Raw genomic sequence first — 11,959 nt, 5'->3', positions numbered from 1 at the left:
CTGTGTGCTGTCACAGGGACATTGTGTGCTATCACAGGGACACTGTGTACTGTCACAGGGAAACTGTGTGCTGTCACAGGAATGCTGTATGCCGTCACGGGGACACTGTGTGCTGTCACAGGGACACTTTGTGCTGTCACAGAGAAGCTGTGTGCTGTCACAGGGTCACTGAGTGGTGTCACAGGGAAGTTGTGTGCTATCACAGGGAAGTGTGACACAGTAACACTGTGTGCTATCACAGCAAACTGTGTGGGGACACAGGGAAGCTGTGTGCTATCACAGGGAAGTGTGTGCTGTCACAGCAAACTGTGTGGTGTCACAGGGAAACTGTGTGCTGTCACAGAGACACTGTGTGCTGTCACAGGGAAGCTGTGTGCTATCACAGGGAAGTGTGTGCTGTCACAGGAACACTGTGTGCTGTCACAGGAACGCTGTGTGCTGTCACAGCAAACTGTATGGTGTCACAGGGAAACTGTGTGCTGTCACAGGGAAGCTCTGTGCTGTCACAGGACGCTGCATGCTCTCACACTGAAAGATGGAAAGTGGAGAGTTTCATTGTCTTTGCTTTGTTTCGTGTGATTAAGCAGAGAAAGTCTTCTTGTGTCTCCCGGTTTGCCTAGTACCCCAAAACAACCAAATAGGTATATATTTTAATTATCACTTTCATAGCTTTTGAAAACAAAATGTTTTAAAAGACCTTATTTTTAATGAGATGTGTGGGTGTGCCTGTGAGCACAGTCCCCACAAAAGCCAGAGGACAGCATCAAAGTCCTGGAGCTGGAGTTGCCCGCCCCCCCAAAGCTTCCATTAAATCACAAAGTAAACGGTCGGAGATGCACTTGTCTTTTTGTAACTTGTTCTGTTTAGTTTTGTGTTTTTGCAGGGGTGGGGGCGGGAACATATTTTGGTTTGGGTTTATTTAGTGTGTGTATGTGTCAGGGTCTCACTATGTAGCCCTGGCTGTCCTGGAACTCACTCTGTAGACCAGGCTGGCTTTGAACTCACAGAGATCTTCCTACCTCTCTTCCTAACTGTTGGAATTAGAGATGTGTGTCTTGTGTGACATAACCTGTCTTGTTTTTTTTTTTTTTTTTTTTTTTTTTTTTTTTTTTTTTTTTTTTTTTTTTTTTTTTTTGATTTTTCGAGACAGGGTTTCTCTGTGTAGTCCTGGCTGTCCTGGGAACTCACTCTGTAGACCAGGCTGGCCTCGAACTCAGAAATCCTCCTGCCTCTGCCTCCCAAGTGCTGGGATTAAAGGCGTGCNCCACCATGCCCGGCTTGTTTTTATTTTTAAGACTGGGTCTTTTTGTGTTGTTGAAGCTGACCTCAAATTCACCGCCCTTGCTTGTACTGGTTAGTTTGGGCTGTCAAGCTGATACAACTTAGAATCAACTAAGAAGGGAGTTTCAACTGGGGGATTGGCCACATCAGACTGGCCTGTGGGCATACATATCTTTGGATGATTGTCCAGGTTTATTAATTGAGTCAACCTTTGTGGGCAGCCCCAGGTCCTGGATAGGGGGCTCTAGGCTGCAGAATTATGCAGAGTCTGGCTGACTGTGTCCTAGTGAGCAGGCAGCTTGCAGTGTGGGTGCCTTCATCTCTCTCTAAACTTGACTGAGGCAAACTGTCTCGGCCTCTGCGATTTCCCTGCAGTATGGGGCAGTAACCTGGCATCATAAAACCCTTTCTCCCGTGTTGCTTTTAGCCAGCTTTTGTCTTATGTGCTTTGTTTTGTTTTTAATCACAGCCACAAAAAGCAAACTAGAAACTCTTCGTGCCTCAACTGTGATTACAGGCGTGTGCCTCAGCAAACAGAATTCCAGTCAGAAGAGGTCTGTGCTTGCAACCATGGTACTGTCCTGCCCCCTGGTGGCCAGAGTAAGTCAGTAACAACAGTTGAAAGGCTAATAATGCTATTCAATTAGAAAGGCTCTTCCTGGATTGCCCTGGTAGCTATCTTATGGCCACATAAATCTATGATATTAACCAAACAGTTCCCAGACCTTATCAAGCCCCATAGAAGGTGACTGACATGCTGACAGAGATGAGGAACTAGTCATAATCTGGGCCAAGTTCACTGACCGTTCAAGAGTTTCCATGTTGTGACAGTATTGTTCCTAATTACTGTATTAAATATCCAGGATGAGCTGAGAATGTCAATGCTCACCTATCATCCCAGCACTCGGGAGGCTGAGGCAGGAGGTCTCTGTGAGTTCAGGGCTGGGGTGTAACTCTGTTGGTACAGTGCTTGTCTAGGATACAGAAACCCTGGGTTTGAATCATGCACTGAATAAAACCCAGCAGGGTGGCTGTGATGTGACTTTTCCTTGGGAAATGCAAATAAGCATGTATTCCCTTGCATAAATCATTGAAAACAAAGAGAACAATTCTACCCACTGAAGTCTAGTTCGGTGAACTAGCAAGTTTATGAATGTTATTACAAGAGACTGGATGAGGAGTTACAGGAACATGAATAACTCCAGGGAAGGTGGATCACCACTCCAGTCCAGGTTAACAACCCACAAAACCAGCATCCCTAAAGCTCCCAGCACAGTTTGCAGCCTGTCTGAGAGTATATCTGTTCAGCAGTCACCGCTGATTTCATAACCTTGGGGAGGGGAGAATCTCATGAACCTTGTAATTTTCAGGAGCCTCCTGAGACTTGTGTGTTTACTTCCTGGGTAAGCCCCTCCTCCTGCTCCAGGAGCAATGCAGTTTCTCACAATAGAACCTGTGTCTGTGACACCGAAGCCCTCTTAACCTTGTTATTCAGACTAGACCCGTTTACTGGTGCTTCCATATTTCTTAAGGTTTCCAGACTGTCTGGCTGACACTTTAAGTGGTGGATAATTCCCAGGTACACTTGCCCTTGGGAGTGGTGGGAAAACAGCTGACGCCCTTCTACCTAAGTAGTTCCAAAAACTAAAGACACCCTCCAAGTAAGTTTGAACTTGTGTCTCAGTTTCCCATTTGCTATGAAGATCTCTGTATTGCTAATTTTATTTTTATGTCCATACATAAAAATACTCTATGGGCTCATGTGCACCAAGTGTATGCAGGTCCAGAAATGGGCATTGGATATCACACACACACACACACACACACACACACACACACACACTAATCCTTTCTTTTTAAAATCTAGACATGGTAGTGTGCACTTGTAATCCTCACACTGGGGAGGCAGAGACAGGAGGAGGATCCTTAGGGACTGATGGCCAATCAGTCTAGATGACCTATTTGCAGACCACCCAGAGCAATGATTCTCAACCTTCCTAATGCTGTGACCCTTTAATACAGTTCCTTATGTTGTGGTGACCCCAACCATAAAATTATTTTCGTTGCTACTTCATAACTGCCACTGTTATGAATTGTAATGTAAATATGTGTGTTTTCTGATAGTCTTAGGGGATCCCTGTGAAAGGGTTTTAACCCCCAAAGGTGTTGTGTCCCACAGGTTGAGAACCTGGAAGCCAGTATTCTGCTAGCAGCCTTCAGATGAAGATGTAGAAGATGAAGATGTACGTGTGTGTGTGTGTGTGTGTGTGTGTGTGTGTGTGTGTGTGTGTGTCTGTATGTGTGTATAAAATTTGGGGCTGGTGAGATGGCTCAGTGGTTAAGAACACTGACTGTTCCTGAGGATGGCCCAGGCTTGGTTCCCAGCATTTACTTGGGAGGCAGGCAGGCCCAAAACAGTTCTATAAGTCCAATTCCAGGAGAGCCAGTGCCCTCTTCTGCCTTCTGCCAGCCCTATGCATGCATGTGGTGCACAAACATACATGAAGGCAAAACACTTCCATACATTAAACATACATGAAGGCAAAACACTCCCATACATTAAGCAAAAATAAATATTAAATTTATATCTAACTGAAAAAATTTAAATGCCACCTATATTTTTGTGCAACTAATTGACATATCCAAAGAGTTCTGGGCTTTGGACAGAGCCCCAAAGCTCATCTCTTAAGCCTGTGGCACTTATGTCTTGCCCGTTAATGTTGTTGATCTGGAGGCTGGAGCCACACCAGATCACCTAAGGACAGGAGGCTGCACAGTGTCTGCACCCAGAGGAGCAGGACTAAACATCATCTGTGTGCCTGTCAGTCACAGGTCAGGCACTGGCTGTAACTCTCGATGCCAAGGCTCAGATGCACCTGGGAGAGGTTCCTTAGATACCACGCTCATGTCCATATCCTGGCCTAAGAGACTTCAGCCACACTGCTGAGTAGGCTGCAGGGAGCAGATGGTGGAGGCTTGCAGGAAGACTCCTCTGACCATTCCTCAGTACTTCTCAGGGGATGACCTGAAAGTGGCCACAACTGCCTCTTAAGTTTGCATGTGTATATATATATAATTTAATATATTATATTATAATAAAAATAAATTTTAAATTTTTAATAAAATTTTTTTAAAGATTTATTTTATTTTATGTATATGAGTACACTGTAGTTGTATAGATGGTTGTGAGCATTCATGTGGTTGTTGGAAATTGCTTGCTCAGTCCCTGCTTGCTCTGGCTCAAAGATTTATTTATTATTATATATAAGTACACTGTAGCTGTCTTCAGATGCACCAGATCTCATTACAGATGGTTGTGAGCCACCACGTGGTAGCTGGGATTTGAACTCAGGACCTTTCGGAAGAGCAGTCGGTGCTCTTACCAGCTGAACCATCTTACCAGCCCCATAAAATTTTATTTTATTAACAAAATAAAATAATAGAGCGGGGTGTGGTGGCGTACGCCTTTAATCCCAGCACTTGGGAGGCAGAGGCGGGTGGATCTCTTGAGTTCGAGGCCAGCCTGGTCTACAAAATGAGCTCCAGGACAGCGAGGACTATGCAGAGAAACCCTGTCTCAATAAATAAATAAATAAATAAAATAAAATAAAATAAAAATGGTAGTTGAACTACTTGAATTGATGTAGAGATTAAAGACTGATGCTTCAAGGCCACAGGTGTTTCTAAAGTGTACGTTGTCAAAGTCCCATTTCTTAGTAGTGTGCATCGTAAATCTAGAAGCCCTCTTCTTCTTTAGGAGGTGTGAGTGGTGCTTCCGGATACAGGGCCCTTAAAGGAGGCAGAGGGCCGGTCACACAGGAGGTATCCCTAGTAAGACTCACCTTCCCCCCCCCTCCCCCCCCGCCCAGGTCATCCAGACACTCCTTGGAAACCCCGTCCTCCACTTGTCTGGACTTGTTTCCCCGATCCCCGCAACAGCAGTCACACATCTGCTGGTCTCCTGGTGGCTTCTGCCTCTACTTTCCTCCCAGCTGTGTCAGAACCTCAGCTCAGCTCCAATTCCTTCCCAGACTTTAGGCTCCTTCAGGGACCTTCACACCACGTAACCCTCAAAGGCTCCTGTCCCAACCCAGGCTCTTCACTGGTCACACCCTGAACTCCTCCAGGAAGGCTTCTGGCCCCAAGGGCCAGCCCAAACCCGTAAGGCATGTAGGCTAAAGTCTAGCTGGCACCTTGGGTGACTTGAGGACCCTTGGTGAGGACGGGTCGTCAGAAGCACTGCGGGGAAGCCTGGATGCCCTTGAAGTCAACTGAAGCCACTGTGGACTGGCAGGCGCGGGGTGCATTTATTGGAGGACATGAGGGACAGGGTGGGTGCTGTTGGAGTTGACTGAGGCCGTTGGAGATAGGCTGGCGACCGTTGGGGACAAAGGGGTGTAGCTGGGAACTAGTGGCTATTGGGGCTAGGCTGCGGGTGATCAGAAACTGACCGGTGAACCTTGGGGGCAGTCTGGGAGCTGTTGGGGTTGCGGGAGGCTTGGCAGATGACCGTTGGGAACAGGTTAGGAACTCTTAGAACCAATCTGGAGACATTGGGAGCTGGCTGGGTTGGGGCCACTAGGAATGCATGAGACTCTGAGGGAGGCTAAGGGTGAGTCTTGGGTGGAAAATCAAGGACAACGGAGGCCAGAAAGTGGGAGCTAAGGAGCAGACACAGTGGAGACACATACCCAACCAGAAAGTCCTGCCTTCACCCAACCTGGAGCCTCGGAGGGTGAAGACCCATCCAACTTCCCACCTAACGGTGGAGCCAGAGCCAATGGGTGAGAGCATCCGGGGCAAGGAGCACCAGGTCTGGGACTCAGCAAAGCCCGACCAGCATGGGGCTCAGTTAATCTCCAAGTCCCGGAACTCGCCTGCGCAGATCCAGGAGGCCCCTGCGAGTGGGCTGCTGCATCCACAGAAGCAGGAGGTCTTGGGTTGGACTCAGTTTCCCGTCATACTGTGGATGTTTCCAGACCTGTATGAACACAGGCTACAGTATTAGAAGTTTCTGACGGGCCAAATACCTCTGACTGCTGATGTGCTCTGTGAATGGCAATCCAGGTAACTTGAGCCAGCTGTGTGTCTTATTCCCCCCCCCCCCGAAGTCCTGGCCTAGGCCTGTGGTGCTCGGTGTTAGGTAGGGGTGTGTGTGTGTGTGTGCACGCGCGCCGAGGCCAGTAGAGGCCATCAGATTCCTTGGAGCTGGAGCTATAGCTCTACACAAGAGCAAGTGCTCTTCTCCCAGCTCCAGGAACCTCCCTTTTACCATAAAAGGGAGCACCTTTCAGAAATGCTGTCTGTGTTCCCTAGCCTGAGGATAAGCTCATGACCTCTGTATCTACTACACCCGTGGGTGTGCGTGGACACTTAGATCCTGGATGCTCCCCTTGTCGTTTCTGACAGGTGTGCAGTGAGACCAATGTGATTAACAAAGAATACAATTAGAGCAGTCGACCTGGTGATGGTGGTGTTTCTGTAAACCCATGTTCATAATAACACCCTGGCTACCTGGACACAAAAACCACCCCCCAAAAAACAGGTACCAGAGGTGCCATCGGCAGCCACACAGGTCCCAGCCAAGCTGCCTTCTGCCTCCAGCCACATAGCCCGCCCCAGGACCCCCTATGCCTGTGGAAGCCTGAGCTAAGATTTGGTGTCAGGAAGATCCATGTCCTGCAAACCTGGCTCAAATCTGCTGTCCCTTCCCATCCCCGCTTCTCTCTCCTGACCATGTTGTGAGTCTGGAGTCTGGGAGAGCCCAGTGAGGCTTCTAAAGAAGTCTTTTATATACCTATAAATACATTTCAATTTTGGAGTTCATGTGAGGAGGTCAGAGGACAGCTTGCAGGAACCCAGGCTATTTCCACCATAAAGTCCTGAGGGCAGAACTCAGGTTCCCAGGATCCACGGCAGGCACCTTGCTGAGCCAATCCTGGCCAGTCAGCACTTTCTCTTTAACCTGGATCTCCCTTTACCAGTGTCACTTGGAGACTCTGGGAGAGCTTCGTCCTCCCACCCTCACCCTTCTCCTTCCCCTCCACAGGCACTGCTCCAGGTCCTGGACTAAGATCACCGTGGGAGCCTGAAGAACGGCAGGACTGAGGACCACCCTTCTCTCTGACCCTCACAACCCCAGGGCCTATACCTGAAATGTTGCTGCAGAATTAAGTCGATGGGAAGAGGCCCTCCCACATCTGAGTTCAGGAATTAATGAGATGGATGGTCAAGTTTACAAGAATTTTGTCGGCAGTGCAGCTCCTGGCATGTTTTCTACAGAGAAAACGCTCAGAATTCATGCCCTAAAGAACGATCCAGTCCCACCCCACCCCCTTTGCCCATCTTCAGAAAGTGAATCCCAGAGGACGAGTTGGCCAGGGGCTCCCCCACCTCTTCTCCCAGCACAGGCCAAGGGTGCAACAAAAAGCCTTGTTCTAGATCTACCAGTTCCATGTTTATGACCAATGCACAAAAACCAAACTATTTCAGTTCTGCTAAATCCCTCCATGCTTTATCTTTAGCCGACCAATGTCTTGGTCCTTAACATTCCCTGACATTTGGAGTCTCCCTGTTCCATCTAAGTTTTAACAGTCCCAAGTTCAGAGAAGAGACAACAGGAAGTAAACCATGAGTGTCTGAGAACTAAGGAGACAGGCCAGCAATAGTGTGCACCTTTGCCACACTGTGCCTTGTGGCTGGCATGCTGAAGTGATGTCCTTTGTAGATTCTAGGGCAGAAGCTGTGAGTCCAGCATTAAACTCAACAGGAGCTTTTCTTAGTTCTTATTTCTTATATCTTGCCCATTTTGCAAGCATTATTTCTTCTTCAATTACAGCACTGTGTTAAATAGACATTGCTGTTTGTATGAAATGCACAATCTGGGAAAACATGGCAGCGGGGTTTACAGTTTTGCTCTCAGTGATAGATGGTCTGAGGTCTACCCCGGGCTGGAAAGTGTACAAGGCGAGAAGTGCTGCCCTAGGGACTTCCTCCTCACAGCCATCCGTGTCCCTCCCAAGAGACTTGCCTTTGCTCTCTTCCCCACTACCTTCTCGCTTTCTCCCCTCAGGACTCTTATGTGAGCCTTATGGAGAGAGGCTTGGCCATTATGGGCACAACCTATGAAGGAATATGAGTAAATACAAAACTCCAACCTGGTTGGAACTTCTCACTGGGAATTTCCTCTGGGGCCAACTAGAAGCCATAAGAACTGTCTCTCTGGCCAGTGGGGCACACGCCTTTAATCCCAGCACTTGGGAGGCAGAGGCAGGAAGATTCCTGAGTAGGCCAGCCTGGTCTACAAAGTGAATGCTAGGGCTACACAGAGAAACCCTGTCTGGGGGATACCAAAAACAAAAACCCTGGCTCTCCTAGAGCTTTTTAAACCTCATACCATATGCTTGGTTGTACGTGTACACACACACACCTTCACAGACAACAGTTTTCTCTTCGCATTAAGAGTACTTCCGGGAAGATGGTTCCTAACTGTCCAATCCCACCCTGTGGCTTAGAGCAGATGGGGCTGGTCTTTAGCTTATATTGCTAAATAGCAAACCGGTAAAGCTTTGTCTCTTTATAGTAAATATTCAAGAATATTGAACTTTCATCAGGCAGTGGTGGCACACGCCTTTAATCCCAGCACTTGGGAGGCAGAGGCAGGGGAATTTCTTGAGTTCAAGGCCAGCCTGTACTAGAGTAAGTTCCAGGACAGCCAGGGCTACACAGAGAAACCCTATCTTGGGGGGGGGGGGGTGGAACCTCAGCAGGAGGCAGGCAGGGCCTACTCAGCTCCTGAAGGAAAAACCTATTTGATTCTATTTGTTGTAAAAAGCAGTGCTTGCCACTTTTATGTAACTGTTAAGAGCAGACAGCATTGAGATCCCTGGTGAGTATGGGCTCAGACAGTACCTGGAGAAGTAATGACACAATTTAACGTCTTACAATCTTTAATACCATTGAGCAAAAATGCTTATTTTTTAGCAAAAACTTTTTTTTTTCCTGAGACAGGGTTTCTGTATATCTCTGGCTGTCCTGGAACTCTCTATAGACCAGGCTGGCCTCAAACACAGAAACCCACCTGCCTGACTCCCAAGTGCTGGCATTAAAGGTGTGCACCACCAACACCAGGCCTAGCAGAAACTTTATAAAAGCTAGAAAAACATTTAACCAGTTACTGTCCTTAAATAGATGTAATACCATGCAGCAGTCTCTCCTCCCAGCCCAAGTCCTATTCACAGGCCCCCACCCAACACACTGGTTAAGTTTAGGTCCCTCAAATTCCTGACTAGTCCACCTCTTCAATTCCATCTGGCAATCCCAACCACTTACTGTGAATTCACAGCATCAGACTATCAGCCTCACCCTGAGGATACTATTAGCATTAACTTTGTTCCTGGGACACAAAATCCCAATCTGGCCAGGTTCAGTGGCATAAGCCTTTTCCCTCTCCAATCTGGAGGTAGAAGGATCTATGAGGCATGACAGAACAGAGACACCCCACCTATATGAAATCTCCAGAGGCACCAAGCAGCTTATCACTGTAAAGCTAACACCAAAGCCACCTAAACATTGTGTTGTTACTACATTTTACATTAAAAACTGCCTCTGTTGTATAGCCAAACACCAATCCAGGTAGAGTCTGCAGTGAAGACCACAAGACACAGCTTTTAGCAACTTTATTTTCCTTCCATCTTTTTTCCCTTTGCTCAGGCGTCTGCACAGCAGCTCAGGACCACTCAGTGGTGGCTCCAACCCACTCAGTGGCCTGCGCTGTGGGAGCTGCTGACCAATCCTCAGTGGCTGGCTGTGCACTCCAGTCTTCTGTTAAGTACAAAAAAAAAAAAAATCAGCTCTAGGAAGAGTATACTATAACTTTCCCCAAATTACCCCAAGAGCAGTGTCAAGACACACTGCATCCACCCGCCCATCCAGTGTCAGGAGCCACTGAAGTCACCCAGAGTCACTCATGGCCACTGAAGCTTTGCCAATCGCTCACAACCCCACACTGTAAAAGCTCCCTGGCAGCCTGATGCCCTGGCCTTGATACGCACCCGTGGGGAATTGCTGGATGGGCACAGAGGGAACCTGCACACCCTCAGACCAGTCAGCCACCTCAGGCTGAGCAGCAGTGAACTCAGGAGCTGGTGCAGTCCATTCACCCTGGAATTCCTCCTTGGTCACAGCCTTCTCAGCAGCAGCCTGCTCCTCCTTCTCAATCTAGTTTAAAAGCACAGAAGAGACAAATTTAGCTTCACTGAACCAGAACCAAGGTCTGCCCATCCCTTAGTGGCCCCCAGCATATACTAGAGTAAGTCTTACCTCCTCTGGGTCCCTGTAGAAGTAAAGATCAGGCATGACCTCCCAGGGGTGCTCACGGGAGCTGCTTGTGGACGTTGTACATCGTGGTGCGCACTAGGCTCCGCACCACGATGTACAACGTCCACAAGCAGCATCCACCACATCAGACCCACTGAGTGAGCTCCCTTGTTGTTGCATGGGATGGCAATGTCCACATAGCGCAGGGGAGAATCTGTGTTACACAGAGCAATGGTGGGCAGGTTGACATAAGAGGCCTCTGTGAGTGGCTGATGGTCAGCCCTGGGATCGGTCACCACTAGAAGCCGTGGCTCCCTGAAGGCTGCTTGGATCTGGTTAGTGAAGGTCCCAGGTGTGAAGCGGCCAGCGATCGGAGTGGCTCCTGTGGCAGCAGCAAACTTCAGCACAGCTCGCTTTGAAGGGAGATTGAGTCAGCATTATCATGCATGCTTCACGGGGAAACTGTTGATACCCACTTCTAGTCACCTATCAAACACCAAAGCATCAAAGCACTGTGCTGAAGCACTTTCTTAGGCTAACTGTAACACCTGCATGATCACATCCTTAGTGTGAGGCACTCGACTCATCAAGTTTCTCACATGCCCAAGCCCCTCAAAGGACAGTTACAGGTACCCAGCAAACACCTGAAAAATTTATCCAAACACAGAGCAAGCTCATCACCCCTCCTCCTCTGTTTGTGGATAGTTCTTTATTTAATGTAGGAGTGGTTATCTTGCAATGTACATCACCCCCACACATGGAGGTCTCTCTGGTATTGGACATAAGTGTGGATGGTTGTAAGCACCACGTACCAAAACTATTTTCTCAACAGTTCATATCTCATTGTTTTATCAACTGATGTTAACTAAGACTTAACGTGGCTATTTTGTGTGTGTCTGACGTTGCCTTCCCCTTAAGTCAGCACCAATTTCCTCTAACACAAAGCTGTTTGCCACCAAGTCAGCACTGTTTCCTGCATGGTTTGCCTCCTCAGTCACTGTCCACAGGACTCTGAGAAGTCGTAGGAATATGCAGGCGCGGGCACAAAGCCCAGCTTCATCTCCAACGCCGTGGAAAGGGACTGTACGTCACTGGGCAAGGCCTATGCTCCCCTATGCCACTAGGACAGAGCCCAGGGAGAGTGACCTCCTGGGTTGTCCACGTTGGATACGTTGCTTTGTATGCCCAATGTATTCTATCGATTACTGACCCCAAGCAAAAGCCCACGGATACCACAAACCTGGCCAGTGTTCCTGGAGGAGATGACGCTGACATCAGCAGGGTTCTCGATGGCAACAATAGCTCGAGCTGCGAGCAACAGCTTCTCCCAGGTCCTCTTCAGGTTTATGATGTAGATACC

General features: G+C 48.2%; 1 protein-coding gene and 1 non-coding gene across 2 annotated transcripts in view; both read right to left on the bottom strand.

Moving 5' to 3' along the window:
- Positions 1–9,944: 9,944 nt before the first annotated feature.
- The window catches only part of Rpsa (ribosomal protein SA), a 4,206-nt gene continuing 2,191 nt past the window's right edge, over positions 9,945–11,959 (bottom strand). The window contains exons 3-7 of the mRNA XM_021172049.2: positions 11,840–11,959; positions 10,702–11,012; positions 10,603–10,663; positions 10,335–10,500; positions 9,945–10,104 (exon numbers count right to left, since the gene is read on the bottom strand). Coding sequence (XP_021027708.1) covers positions 10,010–10,104; positions 10,335–10,500; positions 10,603–10,663; positions 10,702–11,012; positions 11,840–11,959 — 753 coding nt within the window. The 3' untranslated portion in view covers positions 9,945–10,009. The remainder of the gene's footprint in view (positions 10,105–10,334; positions 10,501–10,602; positions 10,664–10,701; positions 11,013–11,839) is intronic.
- Positions 11,564–11,766, bottom strand: LOC115031990. Its single transcript, XR_003837641.1, has one exon. It is a non-coding gene; the product is annotated as a small nucleolar RNA SNORA73 family (small nucleolar RNA).

Source organism: Mus caroli, chromosome 9, assembly GCF_900094665.2.
Source record: "Mus caroli chromosome 9, CAROLI_EIJ_v1.1, whole genome shotgun sequence".
Lineage (NCBI taxonomy): Eukaryota > Metazoa > Chordata > Mammalia > Rodentia > Muridae > Mus > Mus caroli.
The sequence above is the reverse complement of the archived record's forward strand: the minus strand, read 5'-3'. Positions and strand labels throughout refer to the sequence as shown.